Source organism: Coturnix japonica, chromosome 5 (assembly GCF_054131305.1).
Source record: "Coturnix japonica strain WE chromosome 5, WE-NBRP24, whole genome shotgun sequence".
Classification (NCBI taxonomy): Eukaryota; Metazoa; Chordata; class Aves; order Galliformes; family Phasianidae; genus Coturnix; species Coturnix japonica.
The window spans coordinates 37,333,772-37,353,416 of record NC_140667.1 but is presented as its reverse complement, the minus strand read 5'-3'; the positions used below and the strand labels follow the sequence as shown (position 1 = coordinate 37,353,416).

General features: G+C 44.3%; 1 protein-coding gene across 8 annotated transcripts in view; it reads right to left on the bottom strand.

The window, feature by feature from the left end:
- GPATCH2L (G-patch domain containing 2 like) overlaps positions 1-19,645 on the bottom strand; it is a 69,103-nt gene that overhangs the window by 15,220 nt on the left and 34,238 nt on the right. For 6 of the 8 annotated variants that reach the window (XM_085549226.1, XM_085549228.1, XM_085549229.1 and 3 more), the window contains exons 3-8: positions 13,085-13,149; positions 10,698-10,874; positions 10,271-10,350; positions 8,316-8,380; positions 7,586-7,625; positions 5,238-5,323 (exon numbers count right to left, since the gene is read on the bottom strand). In XM_085549226.1, coding sequence (XP_085405352.1) covers positions 5,238-5,323; positions 7,586-7,625; positions 8,316-8,380; positions 10,271-10,350; positions 10,698-10,874; positions 13,085-13,149 — 513 coding nt within the window. The remainder of the gene's footprint in view (positions 1-5,237; positions 5,324-7,585; positions 7,626-8,315; positions 8,381-10,270; positions 10,351-10,697; positions 10,875-13,084; positions 13,150-19,645) is intronic. The other 2 variants (XM_085549230.1, XM_085549231.1) reach the window with 1 other exon arrangement.

Genomic DNA, 19,645 nt, shown 5'->3' with positions numbered 1-19,645 from the left:
GTAATCTCATATTATTCAGTTTCTCTGCTGACAACCTCTGGAAGAAGCAAAACAAGTGGACTATATAGAGAAAATTAGGTAGCCATCAATCTGCTGTCACACAAACAAGGGGTGTTATTATCCTCATGTTAAAATAAACGTTCAGCAGAGACAGCATCTAACAAGGGCACTACTTCTAAAAAAATGCCACACAGTCCAAGTGCTGCTGCTGAGATGCTATATTCCCAGCAACCGTAGGCCAAATGAAACATTCTTCCTCTGAATCTGGAAATGCTGTTACCTGAGGTTTATGGTGGCACAGCAGAATCACCAGGTTGTGGCCTGAACCAATGGTTGAGCACCAGGTGAGAAGGTGTGGTTAACCCAAGGAGCTCAGGTACAAGCAATGCACCTCAGTGACCAGAAGGGGTGGAGCTTGGATCCATCCCTCTTCAACATCCTGTAAAGGTTAGCAGTGAAGGAGCAGCATCTCCCCGGACAGAGATTGCACTCCTCCTGAGCCATTGCTGGCCACCAAAAGAAGTGAGCTAATTTTCCTTCTTGGTTATCTCCTATTGCTATATAGCGGTTGTATCTCAGTAAGAAAAAAAAAAAGGAAAAAAATGGGATGAATGTACCTAAAGCAGACGATGGAAAAACACATGTATAGACATCTCAGGAAGATTAAGATGTGTGGACAGGCTGCATGGAATAAACTGGATACTGTCCTGATCAAGTGGGACAGCATGGAATTATGAAAATTCATTCAATCCTTCCGCTACCTCAGGACAGGCCTGACATTGCAGGCAATGTATACTTCCATATGCTTGAATAAGAGGCAGAAATGCCAGGATCTCTGTACAGTTACAAAAGAATGAGATTTACAATAGACACACATATTTCTAGAGCTGGAACGTTCTACAGATGTCCTTCAAATCTCCATCTGCATCATCTACTTGTCACCTAGGGAGGAATAATTGCATGCACCAGTACAGGTTGGGGATGACCTGCTGGAGAGGAGCTCTGCAGGGAGGGACCTGGGTGTCCTGGTGGACGACAGGGTGGCCATGATCCAGCAGTGTGCCCTTGTGGCCAAAAAGGCCAATGGTATACGGGGGTGTATTAAAAAGAACCTACCTGAAAGAAGGTTGTGGTGAGGTGGCAGTCAGCCTCTTCTCCCACATAACTAGTGATAAGACTAGACAGAATGGCCTCAAGCTGTGATAGGAGAGATTCAGTTTGGACTTTAGGAAACACTACTTCATTGAGAGAGTGGTCAGGTGCTGGACTGGGCTGCCCAGGGATGTGGTGCAGTCACCAAGCTTGGAGGGGTTCAAGAAATGTTTAATGTTGTACTGAGGGACATGGTTCAGTGGGAAATACTGGTGACTGTTGGACAGCCGGACTGGATAATCTTAGAGGTCTTTTCCAACCTTGGTGATTCTATGACTCTGAAAATTCCCTACAAGTGGAGTTCAAGGTAACAATTCTTTTCAGATTGTTCTTTCTCCCAGAGAGGTAAATGGGTAGAAAGGAATGAAGGGAAGGATCACTTGGGCTGTCCATGCAAGTCTCGTCTTGCTTGCTTTTAACAGCCAGCATCGTCAAGCAGAAACCTTAACAGACAAGACATGATTAGCAAACGCTTTTGTGCTCTTAAAGGAGAGTAATTATAGGCATGTGAAAAAAGGAAGAGATCCCTGAGGTACTCTTACTTGCATGCCTCCCGAGAGGCAGCAGGGCCATTAAAAATTCCATGATGAAGAGGAAAAACAGCCTGGGAACAGCCAGGAGGCAATACAGCAAATTAATACACCAGTTGTCCCTTGGGAGGACTGTAAGAAAGCAGGAAACTCTCCTCGCTTCACAAAATAAAATTATACCACTAATGATAACAGTCACCACACACACAAAACTGCTTCTAATGATGGGTGTGAAATTCCCACTGCTATGCACACACTTTGAATGAATCTCTTCTCATCACAGATATAAAGCAAGAAAGGTAATCTTGGTAGCGTACAATTCATACTGCCGTTCAAATAAGACTTCCCAAGGAACCTTCCACATAGAACCTCTTTGACAATGAAAAGCCTTTCTTGATCTGTGCTCAGGACTTCAGCTAACAGCTCTGCCTAAAATAATCACTGTGTGACTCCAGATGAAGTACACCAAAATCTATCACAGAGGCAAAGAAAACACTTCCGTGGCACAGAATAGTCTCTGGCTGGTAGCTACGCTTCCACTGGACACATTTGTTCAGTGGACATGGTGGGAGGGGCTGGCGGTTGGACCAGGTGATCTTCAAGGTCTTTTCTAACCAAAACGATTGTGTGATCTGTGCTAGAAGGAACTCAACAGTGAGGTAATCTTCCACTGCACAGAGGGCATGAGATTGCACAAACTGGATATCCATAACATCAAAACAGGATTTTCACCCCAGGGATCAGTGCTGGGGCCTGTCCTCTTCAATATCTTTATTGATGACCTGGATGAGGGCATCGAGTGCACACTAAGTAAGTTTGCAGATGACACCAAATTGGCTGGGAGTGTGGATCTGCCTGGGGATAGCGAGGCCCTATAAAGGGATCTGGACAGGCTGGAGAGCTGGGCTGAAGCCAATGGGATGAGGTTCAACAAGACCAAATGCCATGTCCTGCACTTCGGCTACAACAACTCCGGGCGACACTACAGGCTTGGGGCAGAGTGCCTGGAAGACTGCGTAGAGGAAATGGACTTGGGGGTACTGATTGATGCTCAGCTGAACATGAGCCAACAGTGTGCCCAGGCGGCCAAGAAGGCCAATGGCATCCTGGCTTCCATCAGAAAGTGTTGCCAGCAGGAGCAGAGAGGTGATTGTCCCCCTGTACTCAGCACTGGTGAGGCCGCATCTCCAGTACTGTGTACAGTTTTGGACCCCTCACTGCAAGAAAGACATTGAGGCCCTGGAATGTGTTCAAAGGAGGGCAACAAAGCTGGTGAGGGGTCTGGAGCACAGGCCATATGAGGAGTGGCTGAAGGAGCTGGGAATGTTCAGCCTGGAGAAGAGGAGGCTCAGGGGAGACCTTATTGCTCTCTATAACTTCCTGAAGGGAGGTTGTAGTGAGCTGGGGGTTGGCCTCTTATCTCGTGTAATCAGTGATAGAACTAGAGGGAATGGTTCCAAGCTGTGGCAGGGGAGGCTCAGGCTGGACATTAGGAAACATTACTTCTCAGAAAGGGTGGTCAGGCACTGGAATGCACTGCCCAGGGAGGTGGTGGAGTCACCGACCCTGGGGGTGCTCAAGGAGCGACTGGATGTTGTGTTGAGGGACATGGTTTAGTAGGAGCTATTGGTAATAAGTGAACGGTTGGACTGGATGATCTTTTAGGTCTTTTCCAACCTTGATGATTCTATGATTCTCTAACACATTTCACATCACTCTCTGGGCATTAGCCTTCCCCACCCTATTCTGACACATTTCTAAGTAGAGTTTCTCCAGGACTGATAGAACTTGCTAAAAAACAAGCTATGGGAACTGACTCCATCCACAAAAAGAGAGGAAAGGTTAATTGGGAAATATCTGAAGAGCAGCTCCTGTTAAGAGAATGTTCCCAATTTTCCTCTGTGCCCCTGGCAGCACCTTTATGTAAACATCTTGCACTAAAAGTTCTCTCATGTTTGAGACCATGTAACATTTTTTAATTCTTACCATAGTTTTGCACTCCCTCCTCCCCAGATTCTTTCACACATTAACAACATTACACGCTATAGTAGGAAGCTACTTAACAACAAACACTTAAAAATACACTTACCGCTGGGATTGGACAAACTACTTCCTGATCAACATTCAGTAACAAATCATTGGGATTATGTGTGTCAGGATAACAGCCACTTATTCTTTATAGGAAGGAGCCAAGCTTATACCCATAGGATAACTAGGCAATACATGCATAAAGTATAAGCAAATATGATCACTCCAGCTTCTGAAATGTTGTTCCACAGCTTTGGAAAAGGCCTTCACTGATCATTATAAAGGTAGACACTGTTCAAATTTGAGTGGGAACTGTTGAGATCCCCTTTCTGGAGCACCAACAGGAAACAGTTGGTCTCACATGTAACTTCTGTACAGCACAAAGTGAAACTCTTGAGGCACAAGAAAGGTTATCTTCGCTGCAACCAACCTTCTTGCTTCACAGGCACAAAACATCCCCAGACTGATGCAAAAGCACCAATTTACTTATGCACAATATTCTGAGTTATTTTTGTTCTCATCCATTCATCAGATGAATGTTTAAGAGCTGATTTCTCTCCCCCCCAAACCTTTTCAGCTTTAGCATGCTGCCTACAGCAGCATGAGGTCATGGTGCGGTATCACAAAATTCCCTGCAGAAGCCAGAGGGAGGAGAAGCTTTGCTGGGTAGGTGCCAAGCTTTCGCTCAGACACACACAACCTCAGTACATTTTTCATGCTCTATTTGCTAATTAACAAGGGGAAAAAAAAGCCATGAAGCTGAAAGTCCAGACGGTTCTTTCAGATTTGGTCCTTCGTACAAGCACGTAAGCAGAACTGTGTCCCAAGCAGGACCTTGCTTCTTTGTATAGTAAAGAGCTCAAGGGCACCTTACCTTCAGATAGTCACCTGCAGCACAAGAACAGAAGTCACAGCCAAGGACAACTCTTGGATTTAATTTAGGATTATTCAGCAGAAGGTGCCTGAACAGCAAGTTAACCCCAACCACGCAAACTCAAATATACCTCGACATTTGGGCAAACCAGCTACAGGAACACAGAAAGATACCAAGCCATTAGAGGTCACCTAATTTGATTTAGGTGACTAGTTCTGAACCTGGTCAGAGGCTCTATTTTAGGCTCTTAAGATACCAAAATGCCTTAGCATGTCACTTACAGTAGTCTATCAGTATTTTCCTTCTCATCTTGTTCCGATTTTAATACTGGGCAACAATACTATACCCATTCATACCTAGGCAACAGAATTGCAGCAACTGAATGCACAAGGAAGAACAGATTGCATTTGTTTCTAAAAACACAATATGTTCTGCCTATCTGCCACAGACATTTTCAATACACTCTTACGTGCTTATAGTACTTTGCCAGACAATCTGCATCGGTATGTCCTATGCTAAGTTGGAACACAGGTCTCTTAGAAAAAGTGCATTAAGTTCCATGCTTGTGACAACTGTTCATACTGCACAGTACTACTGAAGATACATATGGAAGGGAACCAAGACAACCCAACAGAGCAGAGAAAGGGAGTTACCTGGCAGTGCAGTGTGCTGGCGAGCATCTTCGGTGGGAAGCATCAGCAAGCACATCCAGAGAGTACAGAGGAGATAATGGATTGAACTGGAAAGTCAAGAGATTTTATTTAAGCAAAGCATTAAAAGAAACAGTCTCCAGATACAGCTGCTCAGATCTATTCCCTACAGTTGTTCATGCAGTATATGAACACCTTTCTGAAACACCAAGGGATAAGGCTAGGTGAGAACTCTCAGTTCAGACAGCAGACCTTGCTCAGAGTGCAACAGTAAATCTTATAAGCATCTTCTCCCAACAGACAGCCCTACAAGCATGCTTCTTTTTCAACTCACATTATTAGAAACGCTGGTTGACTGAGAGCATTACTCAGAGAGCTCTACTGCTGCACTTAAGTAGAAAAATCTACCTTCCTCTAGTGAAGCCCCTTGTCCACATTCATATTGTAGAATGAAAACTTAATGCACAGAACTTCCCAACAGCTTCAATATTCCGCCATATTCAAACGTATCACTGAAACAGATCTCTAAAAGGCTCGGGTCCACCAGGCTCAGTTCACACTGAGCTCAAAATTCATTCCACAGCAAGTGAGCAGCTCCTCTCAGTCACAAGCTTTACTTGCAAACCACTTGAAACAATCTTCTAAAATCATGTGTGGTCAGGCTATCTTGTACCCTTTGTATGGCACACACCAACAAATCCTGAAGCCTGTGCAAGACCGTTTATTGTAGAAGATGCAGCTCTGCTGTTTTTTTAAGGGATGGGAAAGACATGCAACAATCTACTCGATCAATGCAGAGAGCAAACCTAGCTCAATATGCAAATAGATGGCTTAGGCTAGTAGTTGCCCGAGGGTGCCCACACAACATTTCCATTCAACATTTCTTCCTCTTTATTTATAAATCACACCACAATCAGGAAATTTATTTCCATCCATTTTGCAGAAGTGTTTGACTGATTTCCAGAATGCTTGTTCTTATATTACTAGGGTTACTGATGCATTTTTAAATAGGGAATATCCATAGCTGTAGCAACGCTTGTCATAAACATTATATGGAAGCCTAGAATTCAGTATTAGGCCTTTGTCTTCAAACTGTCTGACAAAAAAGAGGAACTACGCACCACAAAGCTACTTAACAGTGAGTTCCTCCTTAAATTGGGCTATTAGTTTACCATCAGTGAAGTAATGCTGCAGCAGCACCATAGGGGAGAATCATCAGTACCTCTCTGTAGCTGAAGCAAGATCAGTTACAAAAAATAAAACTAATTTATATTGGTCATTTATAAGCTTATTGAGTTATCTCTCTTTAACAGTATAAAAGTGGTATGTGAAATGGTGTCATTAACAAGGAATGCGCAGTTGCACAAAGGCCATAAAATACCTCTTCGCATAAAGACTTGCCATGTATGTATTTACAGTCACCTACAGGGTAAAACAATGTTCAGTCATAGTGTTCACTAACCAAAAGCCAACTAGCAATGGAACAGAAGAGTGCATGTCTAGGAACACCACTACAGCACCACCCTCTAAAAGGAACATCTTTTTTGCTTGCCACTATCAGGAACCCAAGGTCTTACATCATGAATAAATTTTCCTACCACTGAAGCCATGTAAAACTTACAAAGAAAAAATACAAAACAGTAGAAGTGCCTACACCACAGATACAGTCAGCTAAAAGAGTGCCTATTTCTCTTGTTATTCACTTCTTTCTACTTCCTGTTACATCTGCTATTTAATTACAGACAGATAACAATTGGTGTTTTTAATTTTTTCCCCTTCTCTGTTGACTATCAGGAAGAAGCCTAAGCCAAATAAGGCAAAACAAAGCATGTGAAAAGAGAAAAATGTTCCAATTATCGTGGAATTCTATGAGGCCAATGCTTCTCCTGACAATAGTCATTCTCCCTCCCACTAATTACTGGGGAGGAGGGCAGACACTAACCTGAAACACCAAGACAAACAAAAGGAGTTCCTCAGCTATTCAGACAACATAATGCCAGAGATGTGGGTTGCACTCAAGTTCAGAAGACAACAGTTACCAAAAAGAGAAGGGACAGAGCTACTGGGACAGGTTGCCCAGAGTTGTGGTTGATGCCACATCCATGGAGACTTCCAAGGCGAGGCTGGACCAGGCCCTGAGTAACAAAATCTAGTTGGGCATGTCCCTCTTTGTGGCAGGGGAGTTGGACTAGATGACCTTTAAAGACCACTTCCAGCTATAAAGATTCTATGATTCCACCTCACCTCATGTGCAAAGGCCACGGTGTGAATGAAATCAGAAGCCAGCATTTTGTTTTTTCTAAAGAGAAGGAAACCAATAAAATAGAAAAGGTAGAGCATAGACAGCTTACCTGGTTGCGATCTCTCTTCCCCATCGATGGTAACCAAAAACTGGAAGGAGGCAGGGTTGGTAGGACAGGTGGGAGCCATGCCAAGGAAGGAATGAATATTGAGGGGGAAAAAAGAGGGTTGAGAATGAGGAGAAAAGAGCAACGGAAGAACAAATATGGAGGGGAAAAAAGAGAGAGATTAAACTCATTAGGACTCATACTAAAAACAACAAATTCCAAATCCAAGTAAGAAAACTGGGGACTGACAGCTAGTGAAGGTTGGACCTGCTGCATTACAGGGGGAGAGGAGCTACCTCTACCTAATCACAACCCAACAAGAACAGCATTAAAGGGACGCCAAGGGATAGGCACCATATCTGTTTCTATTGCTGACTTAATTTTAAAACACAGTTTGGGAAAGGAGACATAACACACCCAAGAAAGAGAAAGCAAATTCACTACTGCCCTTATCAGCATCATTTCTGCAGTCAGAAAAGGCTGACTGCAACTAAAAGGGCATTTGACCAGTGTCCACATACTGGGGCAGCCTAGTAACAAAAAAGTGAGTCAGCGATTACAAAAAAGAAAATGGAGAAACTGCCAGTAGAGGACTGTCTCCCACTCAGCAGGTAACTGCATTCTTAACTTAACCACAGAGCTCTTCATTCCCTTCAGTCACAGAAGGGAAGAGGATCCCAAAGTTCTTCCTCCCCTCCCAAAACCCCACAACAACTGCTGTTAAGGACCTTACTCTTTCTGGCGTGGATCGCTAACATGACCTAGCCTCTCGGTGCCCACAGTGCTGATGGAGGTCTCCTGAAACACAAAGACAGGTAAAAGGTTGCAGACTCATGCAGTGAGCAGTCGTAGTTTACTGCTGCTACTAAAAACAAACATTGCTCTCCCAGCCCGCTCTCAGCTAAACATCCTCTCCTTTTAGAATCTTGACTGGAGGCAAAAGACCATTTGGTTTTATTATTTTTGTGTTATTATTGTTGTTTGTTAATTGTTTTAGTGACCACAATTGCTTGCAGAGGGGCGCACCAAGGACTGCAACATCACAAAGCATACAGCACAAGGATAATGGAGGAAATGGAACCAGTTTACACTAGTGTCAGCCTGGGCCATATGTAGGCTGAGGCACAGACTACAATACTTTACTAAAAAGTATGTTCCTCACAAAACTGAATGCAGTCCCTACAGCCAAAGGGGAAAGGGATTTATCAAGTACAGGTGAAAGAAACAAAGAGGAAACATGAAGTTCTCCCTCTCTGAAAACAGCAATTTAGCATGTGGACATTTAACAGCTAAAGGAAAGGTGTATCCCAGGAGAAAGGGCTTACTCTGCAAGCACATTATTTTTTCTCTGAGAGACGCTGCCTTGTGTTATGTGCTTGATACCAGCATACACACGCAGCCTGACACAGCAGCTGTTCACATCTGCATAGCAACTACCTCCAGAAAAGAAATGTGCTTTCTGGAATGTCTGAAAATGAGGATAAAAAAACATGCAGGTAAGATTCTTCATAGTTTCTGCCAGGTTACATGGGCAATACACATTCGAAGTTTAGGGGGAGTAGTAACAGCAGGGGTGAAAGATGGGCTATTTGTTACAGCAGGAAAATTACTAACTTAAAGTGCTGTAATGTTTAAATTTACGGTTTATTACTGTGTAAATTACAAGCCGTACTTTTGGTAATTAGCAGCTCGCTGGCGGGGAGCTCTGAATGAAACTCATTATTTATGATTACAATTTAGAGAGAGATGGGGAAGGGGAAGCAGTGACCTCCGCTGCAAATGACAAAGATCCCTTTAAGGTGATGAAGATGAATTAAACAAGTAAATATTATCTTTCTCATTTGGATCATTAGAGGTGCTGCCAATAGACCCAGGTGGCCTGAGGAATCTACCCAAAGCCAGTCTCTTGCCGGCTGATGATTCATATTTTAAGCCCCTGTTATAACTAAGCAAGGTGAGCAGAAGGAAGAAGGGGCAAACGAGGATCTTTCAATTGTGACAACAGTTCTGAGGAAGAAATCACACTCACCTAAAAAGCAGACCCATGTGACACTCCTTAGAGTTAACAAACTCTCTAAAGCCAGCCAACTACGAATATAAGCCAGTATATTCAAGAGCACATCTCAGTAAAACCTAACACAACCAACAACGTCCACTCTCATAAACATCTTTTATAGACGACAACTGCACTCCACACTTGAAGATCCAGACCAGGTGTCCCCCCCTCTTAGACAGGCACCTGCCAAGTACTGTTTATTCCTTTAAGAACAGGGCGAGCATTTTATTTGCGTTTTGCCCTACAAATAAAAAAAACTGGTCAATGGCTTTGGGTAATATTGCACATACCTCCAGTTTTACCTTCTTTCACCTTAGAGTAACCTCTCTGCCCTTGTAGGTGTTCCTGGTATAAAAAAGTCTCACACCTCATCATTTTCCCCTACATTCTGTCTAAAACTTCTATCATTCACCACCAAACCTCCTTTCATATCAGTTTTACCACTAACAACTCTCTCTGCCCCACCACATCTTAATCAGCTTCCAGCAATCAAAGCAGTTAGCCAAATTTATGAAACAAAAATGTACAGTGCCTCCTTTCTGCAGGAAAGGACCCAAGTGCTAACTTAGAACAGTACTGCAGTACTAATCAGCACTGGAAATACAGATGCACTATCTTGCAAAAGGGGATACCTTGCCAACAAGCCTCCTTCGACCTTTCCGAAGACAACGGGCAGCAGCTCCTGGAAGGCGGTTCAGGCGAGCATGAAATCCTGAATAAATCAAACACATGAAAATTGAAGATTCTTCCCAGCAAAACTGGAAAAATAGTTGGTTAAATCAGGATTTCTGCCTCTGTTTCTCAATCTGCAGGAAGCAGATATGTCTTTTTATTCAGAAATCAAAATCTTTATTTAACAAAAAACAAGCCATAAACAAAACAGAGGGACTCTGAAGGTTAAGTACTTTGGTATCTTCTCCACTAGTGAAGCTGTTTTTAACTGGATCATTACAGAAAACAGATCATCGATATCATTTTACGTTGCAGCACCTATGAGTGAAATTTACTTTTACCATCAAATCAGAAGTTCCGAAACACCTTATTCCTTATGGAACTCACCTCTTTGAGCTGGTCGTGAGGGTAAAAGAAACGTGGAATCTGAGAGCTTGTCCAGGCCTGAGTCAATCCGTTCCACTTCAGATCGGTGGTCAGCTCCCCACTTGGGAAGAAGGTTGGGGACGGTGAATCCTGGGACACATTCTCCTTCATAAAACCAATCACTCTGCTCATCATCTCCTAAATAAATAGAATGAAATTAACCACAAGAAATACCAGTGTGCCCTGTGACTGTCCCACAAAGTACTACAGGTAGGCAATTTTGGATGTGGAACAACAGCTGAAGTTCCATTAGCAATTCATTCCTAGAGAACCTTATATTTGTATTCTGTTTCAATCATTTGCAGTAACTATGGGATATCACTAAATGCTTTAAATTATCCAACTCAGTCTACAGAATTTCCCTATAGAACAAAGCCTTCTTTATAGACCTGCCTAGGGCAGCTTTAGCACTCTGTTGTGGACGCATCTCATCAACCTTAGTTCAATGCTGTGTGATGTCTAACGCACATCTCTTTCTCTGAAGTAATTACTGTGACAGAAATAGAGGCCAATCATTTGGCACACTCTATAGGAAACCACAGGGAAGATTTCACAACAGGACAGCAGGCTCGCTGGATAAGCAAAAGGAACATACTCACTGACAAAACAGATCTCCTAACACAGCAGCTAACAGGAAAAAACTCCATCTGCCAGAACTACAATCTTCCCTGCAAAAGTAGAGCAGCAGCAACTGAAGTCATTACCAAGATCTCCACAAAGCATGGCCACTGTAATCCATACAGTTGCTGTCTTAATAGTGAACTGCTTTAGGCACCATTCACAGTAAACCTGCCTGGCCTCCATCTCATTGACTTAAGGAGCTGTTGTTTATCGTTTACTTCCTTATGACCAGAAATTGTTTAAAAGAAGGACAGGAAAACATTCCTTATTTAACTAGAAAACACAACATTTACATTTCTAAGAAACTATCAACCCTTTTTATCATAAGCTAAAACACCTTGTCCAGAAAGCTATTATAATATAAACAGTTTGAACAGGCAGAGGTGATCACAGACCTCTTACAGGTATGCCATCGTCTGATAGGTAAGTGCTCACTAACTTCAGCTCCCCCAGCACAGCTATATGCAAAAACAGGGGATGGGACTTTTATTTTCCTGTTGCTCTTGAAGAACAGAATGCTGGAAACCGTTATTTCTCAGCAAAGGGCAAAGCTGATCTCTGAAATTCCTACCCTAGGCAGTGCTAGAGCCACCCAAGGTCACCACAGATCAGCCCTACAGCCTAATATAATCAGAAAAAATGTATGCTCATTTGCTAACATCATGTTGCCTCACACCCAGACACTTGGGTCAGTAACAAGTGAAGCAGTATTTCCTACTGAGTCACTGATTCTACTTCCTTTAGTGCTCACATATCCCCAGGAGAGATCTCATCCAAATTATAGCTTTTGACACGTGACAGAATACACACCAGCACAAGCTGCACAGACTCACAGGTCTCCAGGGTCATACCCCACCTGCTCCAAATACAACAGTCCCGAGTGCTCCCGTGCCTACAACAAATGCTTTCACACTTCCTTCTACCTTATCTCCCATAAACTGAACACTTGTCACTGATAAATAAAATCAGTATTTGTTCCACACCCAAAAGCCCTAAGAAACCATTACTACAATAGACCTTGAAGATACTAGGCTCAACTAATACACACAGCAGCAAGGCTCTTCTTAGCACAGCTCTTTAGATGAGTTGACAGTACTTGTAATTTTGGAGTTGTTTCTTCCTTCCCATGAGGAAAAAACTAACAGATCAGGCTCTAGCGGTATGTAGACCACAATTAAAACACCTACAGAAACAGATTGTGAATTCTACTCTTTCACTACGGAGAGCTATAAAATGTCTCTTGTCTCTCTAGGCCTCGCCGTAACAGTAGTTTGTTGGGGTTTGTTTTTTTATATACTAAATGTTATAAATCTGATATGACCACGAGAAAATACACTTCATTTCAGTGAGGGTGATGGAGCGCTGGAACAGGCTGCCCAGAGAGGTTGTGGAGTCTCCTTCTCTGGAGATACTCAGGACCCATATGGACGCTTTTCCATGCACACTACTGCAGGGGACCTGCTTTAGCAGGGGGTTTGCCTAGATTATCTCCAAAGGTCCCTTCCAACACCTATGACTCTGTGATATACAAGAGTGCACTGCTACCAAAGCTGTACCTTTATGGCCCTCAGATCATATTGATCACTTCTAGCACCTCCCAGCCACTGGACTTTTCCCTACATTCTCTTTCCAGTCTGGCTTCAAATTCAGATCTTTCTTCAGATCTGTTTTTAAAAAGGCAATGGAAATTCCCTGTAACACCAGGAAAATTTCAGGGCAGTTGTTACCTTGGCGGCCCTCATCATTGGTGAACAGTCCGGTATCGCTGCTGCTGCATGCACTGCTGGTTTCACTGCAACAAAAACCAACAAATAAGAAAAACACTGTTACAATTGCAGCAAATACAAACATTTTACTAGTTTCTCTGAGCTCACGATACTGTATGTCACAGAAATGGGGTATCACTGCATTTCATATGCATGGCTCACTCTAGCATGGGGCATGATGGCTTTTTCTTAAATCCTGTTAAATGCTGTATCACTTGACAAAAAGCACTATCCTGTCTCTAGTCTACTTCTAAGGCACCAGCAAGCAATTAACACACTGGCATTTGCCTTGGGTTCTAGAGTTAATAACCCAACTATGACACTGTCTGGGATACTCACTAGGAAATTAAGTGCAGTTAACTGTCCTTGGGTCACTTAACAGACACTGAAAAGCCTCTGAAGTTTTGTACTTCATATCCCTTTTTCTCAAACGTGCTTCCCAGCTACATAAGTCTCTCTTCAGTCTACAGCAACTTTACTTCCTTTGCAGGGAAGAGCAGCAGGTACTTTTGTAACTCTCCAGCTAAAAAGTCCAGCATGACTTGCTGCAGCTGAATGCCACTCAGCACTGCACATCTTGCATTTGCTGAAGCAGTTACATGAGACTTAATTCTTGAATCAAAGAATTAAACTAGAAATTAATGTGTAAAATTGGATGAATATCTGTAGCAGAAATACATGCTCAAGTCAGCCCCAAGCATCTAACAGCTCTACTGCTGATACTAAATCAGTCCTCAGGCACTTCATAGAATGGCTTAGGTTGGAGGGGATCTCAAAGCCCACCCAGTCACAATGCTGTGCCGTGGGCAGGGCGGCCTCCCACTGACCAGGCTGCTCAGGGTCCCATCAACCTGGCCTTGAATGTCCCCCCAGGGATGAGAGGTATCCACCGTTTCTCTGAGCAGCTTATTCCAGCACTTCACCATTGTCATGGTTTTGTAATTTTGCTATCAGTATTCCACATCATAACATCATGTAAAGTATGGATACTTCTATTGAATGTGCAGTCCACAGAAGAAGACTACATATCCCAGAGAACAACAGGGTTAATGATAAGTCACGGGACCAGGACGCTGTATAATCTCGTTCCCAGGCTGGAGTGCCCTCCTTCTTCTCTCGAACTTCTCGGAGAGTGGGAAGCGTTCCAGCCGTGTCGCCTAGAGTTCACAGTAGGCCTCTCGGTTTTCGGGGACTCTCTCTCTCTCTCTGTTTCGTTCAATTTGTTAGCCTCAATTATATTATATTGTGTTATCTTGTATTTCGGTATCATATTTAGTAAAATAAGTTTTTCCTCCTTAGATTGTCGCTGTTTTATCCCACTCCCTTTTTCCCCCTCCTTTCCGGGCCCCGGGAGGGGGGCCCACGGGTGGCTTCCCCTGTCACGGGCATAGGTAAATCTAAGTAACCCGTGACAGATTTTTTGGTGGAGAATGCGGGCATAGAGCTTTTTAGCTTTTAGAACAACTCTCTCTTTACTCTTAAAGAGCTTCGTTAGGGGAGTGTTATCTTTTCGTAGCTGCTCACGGAGAACGTGACCTTGAAATACCAGACAAATTGTCAACATTAAGGGCTGCTGTACATTCTCAGCACTGCTATCTAACTTTTGTGTAGAAAACAAAGGGATTTCTTTCTCCCTTAGAGCAAAGCTAGCTAGCTCTGACTTTTACAGAGCCTGCCAGCTATGAATCCACTCTTCATCCCAGTTGCTCTGTTTAAGGGATTGAAAGCAATTATGATCTTCTTAAAGTATTGGTCAACTATTAACACCATAATTTGGTGTTGTGGAATTGTGCAGGTATATAGCCTAATAAGGTGGATACTGATGGAGACACCTGCCTGGTACTTTTATGAGATGTGGTATGGTCAGAATTTTGGCACCTACATCCCAGATGGAATTGTGAATCTTACAAACACTTGCATCCCAGATGGAATTGCGAATCTTACAAGTACTTGCATCCCAGATGGAACAGGCAATTTTACAAACACCACCATGTTTAATTCATTGTACAGGCTAAATAAACCCTTTTTATTTAGGTTGTACTCTCAGATTTCCACACGCCTTTCAATAACTGAGATAGGGCTCATACTTGCATCCATGTTATCACTATTAATGAATGCATATATGTTCCTATGCATTCGTTCTATGCGGAAGTCTCCTCCAGAACCAGAGAATGATGACTGGCAGGGAATATGGAAAGGTTTAGGAAAAGTCTTAGAAGCATGGGGACCCGCAGTGTCATGGGATTTCACTCTTGAACACCTAAGGGACCCTAAGAAATTAAGTGAGTATTTGGGTCAGAGATCTAAGGAGGTAAACCTTATGTGGGGTTTGGCTTATGCATACCGTGCTTTGTATCATACTATTCTGGAGAGAGAGAGTTTCCGATCTGAGATTCAAGCCCAAGTTAATTCTGATCAGTCACAGGAGGCATCAGTAGCAATATCAGTTGCCCCTGTGGAAGGCAAGAAATGGAAACGGGTGTCCACGCGTCTAGAACGAAAAGAAGGAGAAGCACAGGGGGGGGCTGCAGAAGACCCAGGTGCCGGGCATGGAGCAGTACCGAAAAAAGCAAAGGCAAAAACCAAGAGGCATGAAGAAGAGACTGATGATGAGGAGGAAATCACCTATTGTCGACCTCTGAAGCTGACTGAAATCCAAGGCTCAAGAAAGGAGTTCACACGGCGTCAAGATGAAGGTATCCTTGCTTGGTTGCTTCGCTGCTGGGACAACGGGGCCAACAGCTTGTCTCTAGATGGTAATGAAGCTCGCCAACTAGGAAACATTGCCCAAGATGCAGGTATCGACAGAGGGATTAGCAGATGTTCGGATGGAGCTGCCACTCTCTGGTTGCGGCTGTTAGAAGCCGTGAGAGAAAGGTACCCCTATAAGGATGCTTTGAAGCCTAAATTTGATAGTTGGAATACCGTCCAAAAAGGTATTCAGCGCCTGAGGGAATTGGCCATGGCGAAAATGTTGTACAGCCCTGATCCAAGCGAACTTGACCCTGAGAGAGTGAGGGCCGATCCTGACATGTGGCAGAAAATCACAAGTACAGCACCAGAGAGAATGGCACAGTCATTGGTAACAGGTTCTAAAGGGTTCGTGGACAGATGGCCCCGAGTTGTTGAGCTGATTATAATGCTTCAAACCACCGATCAGCAGCTCCCTCAACTGCATGCCGCAGTTTCTGCCATCTCACGGCTAGAAAACCGAGTAGATGAAATGTGCAAGAAATTGTTTCCATCAACTAATCGTAATGATGATCCCGTAATAGTATCAGAAACAACTGATGAAGGTCAATCCTCGTACGGGCCACCAGGTCTAATGAAGGATCTGATCAAAGTATTCCAGTCCTACTCCTCACCTGCATCATCAAAAGTCTCAGCTGTTAAACGCACACGCTTCCCAGCTCGAGCAAAGAACAACAGTACGATTGCACCGCGTGTTTCCATGTGGCGCTACCTACGTGACCGTGGAGAAGACATGAGGAAGTGGCATGATCAGCCCACTTCTGCACTACGAGCACGGGTGAAAGAACTACTAGACATACCAACCACCAGTGGAGTTGCTCCAGTCATCACAGGTAACCAATAGAGGGGCCCTGCCCTCAGTCAGGGGAGGGAAAGGGATAATAGAGTTTATTGGACTGTGTGGATTCGATGGCCTGGCACATCAAAACCACAGGAATATAAGGCGCTGGTGGATACCGGTGCACAGTGCACCCTAATGCCCTCCAGTCATGAAGGGACAGAATCAATCCATATTTCTGGAGTGACTGGGGGCTCTCAAGAATTGACTGTGCTGGAGGCTGAAATAAGCCTCACTGGCAAAGACTGGCAAAAACATCCTATTGTGACTGGCCCAGGGGCTCCATGTATACTGGGTATTGATTACCTCAGAAGGGGGCATTTCAAGGATCCTAAGGGGTATCGATGGGCCTTTGGGATAGCTGCTGTAGATATGGACAACATTAAGCAGCTGTCTGTTTTGCCTGGCCTGTCAGAGGACCCGTCTGTTGTGGGGCTGCTACGAGTAAAAGAGCAGCAGGTACCGATTGCTACAAAGACAGTGCACAGACGGCAGTATCGCACCAACAGGGATTCCTTGCTCCCCATTCATGATTTGATTCGCCAGTTGGAGAATCAGGGAGTGATCAGTAAAACTCACTCACCTTTTAACAGTCCCATATGGCCAGTGCGTAAAGCCAGTGGAGAATGGAGGCTGACAGTAGACTACCGTGGCCTGAATGAGGTCACACCCCCATTGAGCGCTGCTGTGCCGGACATGTTGGAACTCCAGTACGAGCTGGAGTCAAAAGCAGCCAAATGGTATGCCACCATTGACATTGCCAATGCCTTCTTCTCTATTCCTTTGGCTGCAGAATGTAAGCCACAGTTTGCCTTCACCTGGAGGGGCATTCAGTATACTTGGAACCGTTTGCCCCAGGGGTGGAAACACAGCCCAACCATTTGCCATGGGTTGGTCCAAACTGTACTGGAACAAGGTGGTGCTCCTGAACACCTGCAGTACATTGATGACATTGTTGTGTGGGGTGATACAGCAGAAGAGGTTTTCACAAAAGGAGAGCAGATAATCCAAATTCTTCTACAAGCCGGCTTTGCTATTAAGCGAAGCAAAGTAAAAGGACCTGCCCAGGAAATTCAGTTCTTAGGTATAAAGTGGCAGGATGGACGTCGTCACATCCCAGCAGATGTGATCGACAAAATCACTGCCATGTCTCCACCAACTAGCAAGAAAGAGACACAATCTTTCCTGGGTGCAGTAGGCTTTTGGAGGATGCACATTCCAAACTACAGCCTCATTGTAAGCCCCCTTTATCAGGTGACGCGGAAGAAGAACGATTTTGCATGGGGCCCTGAGCAGCAGCAGGCTTTTGAACAGATTAAACAAGAGATAGCCCGAGCTGTAGCTCTGGGGCCAGTACGGACTGGACAGGATGTAAAGAACATCCTCTATACTGCTGCTGGAGAGAAAGGCCCCACTTGGAGTTTGTGGCAAAGAGCCTCAGGAGAGACCCGAGGCCGACCCCTGGGATTCTGGAGTCGATCATATAAGGGGTCTGAAGAGTGCTACACTCCAACTGAGAAGGAGATCTTAGCCGCGTATGAGGGGGTTCGGGCTGCTTCCGAAGTAGTCGGGACTGAAACACAGCTCCTTTTGGCACCTCGACTGCCAGTGCTGAACTGGATGTTCAAAGGACAGGTTCCCTCCACTCATCATGCTACCGATGTCACCTGGAGCAAGTGGATTACGCTGATTACACAGCGAGCGCGAATGGGAAACCTCAATCGTCCAGGAATCCTAGAGGTAATCATGGACTGGCCTGAAGATAAAAGGTTTGGAACATCACCAGCAGAAGAGGTATCACGTGCTAAAGAGGCCCCACCATACAACGAATTACCAGAAAATGAAAAGAAATATGCCCTATTCACAGACGGATCATGTCGCATTGTAGGGAAGCATCGCAAATGGAAAGCTGCTGTGTGGAGCCCCACACGACAGGTTGCAGAGGCCACCGAAGGTAAGGGAGAATCAAGTCAGTTTGCAGAGGTAAAAGCTGTCCAGCTGGCCTTAGATGTTGCTGAACGGGAGAGGTGGCCAATGCTGTATCTTTATACTGACTCATGGATGGTGGCAAATGCCTTATGGGGGTGGTTACAGAGGTGGGAACAAAACAACTGGCAACGGAAGGGTAAATCTGTTTGGGCCGCTGAATTATGGAAGGACATTGCTGCCCGAACAAAGAATATGGTTGTAAAGGTGCGTCATGTGGATGCACATGTGCCCAAAAGTCGGGCTACTGAAGAACAACAAAACAACCATCAGGTAGATAAAGCTGCCAAAATTGAGGTGGCTCAAATTGACTTGGACTGGCAGAATAAGGGTGAATTATTTCTAGCTCGATGGGCTCATGAGACCTCAGGTCATCAAGGAAGAGACGCGACATATAAGTGGGCCAGAGACCGAGGGGTGGACTTAACCATGGACGCTATTGCGCAGATTATTCATGATTGTGAAACATGTGCCATAATTAAACAAGCCAAAAGGATGAAACCTCTCTGGGAGGAAGGGCGGTGGCAAAAGTATAAATATGGGGAGGCGTGGCAGGTTGATTATATCACCTTGCCACGATCTCGCAGTGGTAAGTGTTATGTACTCACCATGGTAGAGGCAACCACTGGGTGGCTTGAAACATACGCAGTACCCCATGCAACTGCTCGAAACACCATATTAGGTCTTGAGAAACAAGTCCTGTGGCGACATGGCACCCCAGAAAGAATTGAATCTGATAATGGGACACATTTTAAAAATTCCCTTATAAATACTTGGGCCAAAGATCATGGCATTGAGTGGATTTATCATATTCCCTACCATGCACCAGCTTCTGGTAAAATTGAACGATATAATGGGTTGTTGAAAACTATGTTGAAAGCAATGGGTGGCGGAACATTTAAGCACTGGGAGAAGAATCTGGCAGAAGCCACTTGGTTGGTGAATAC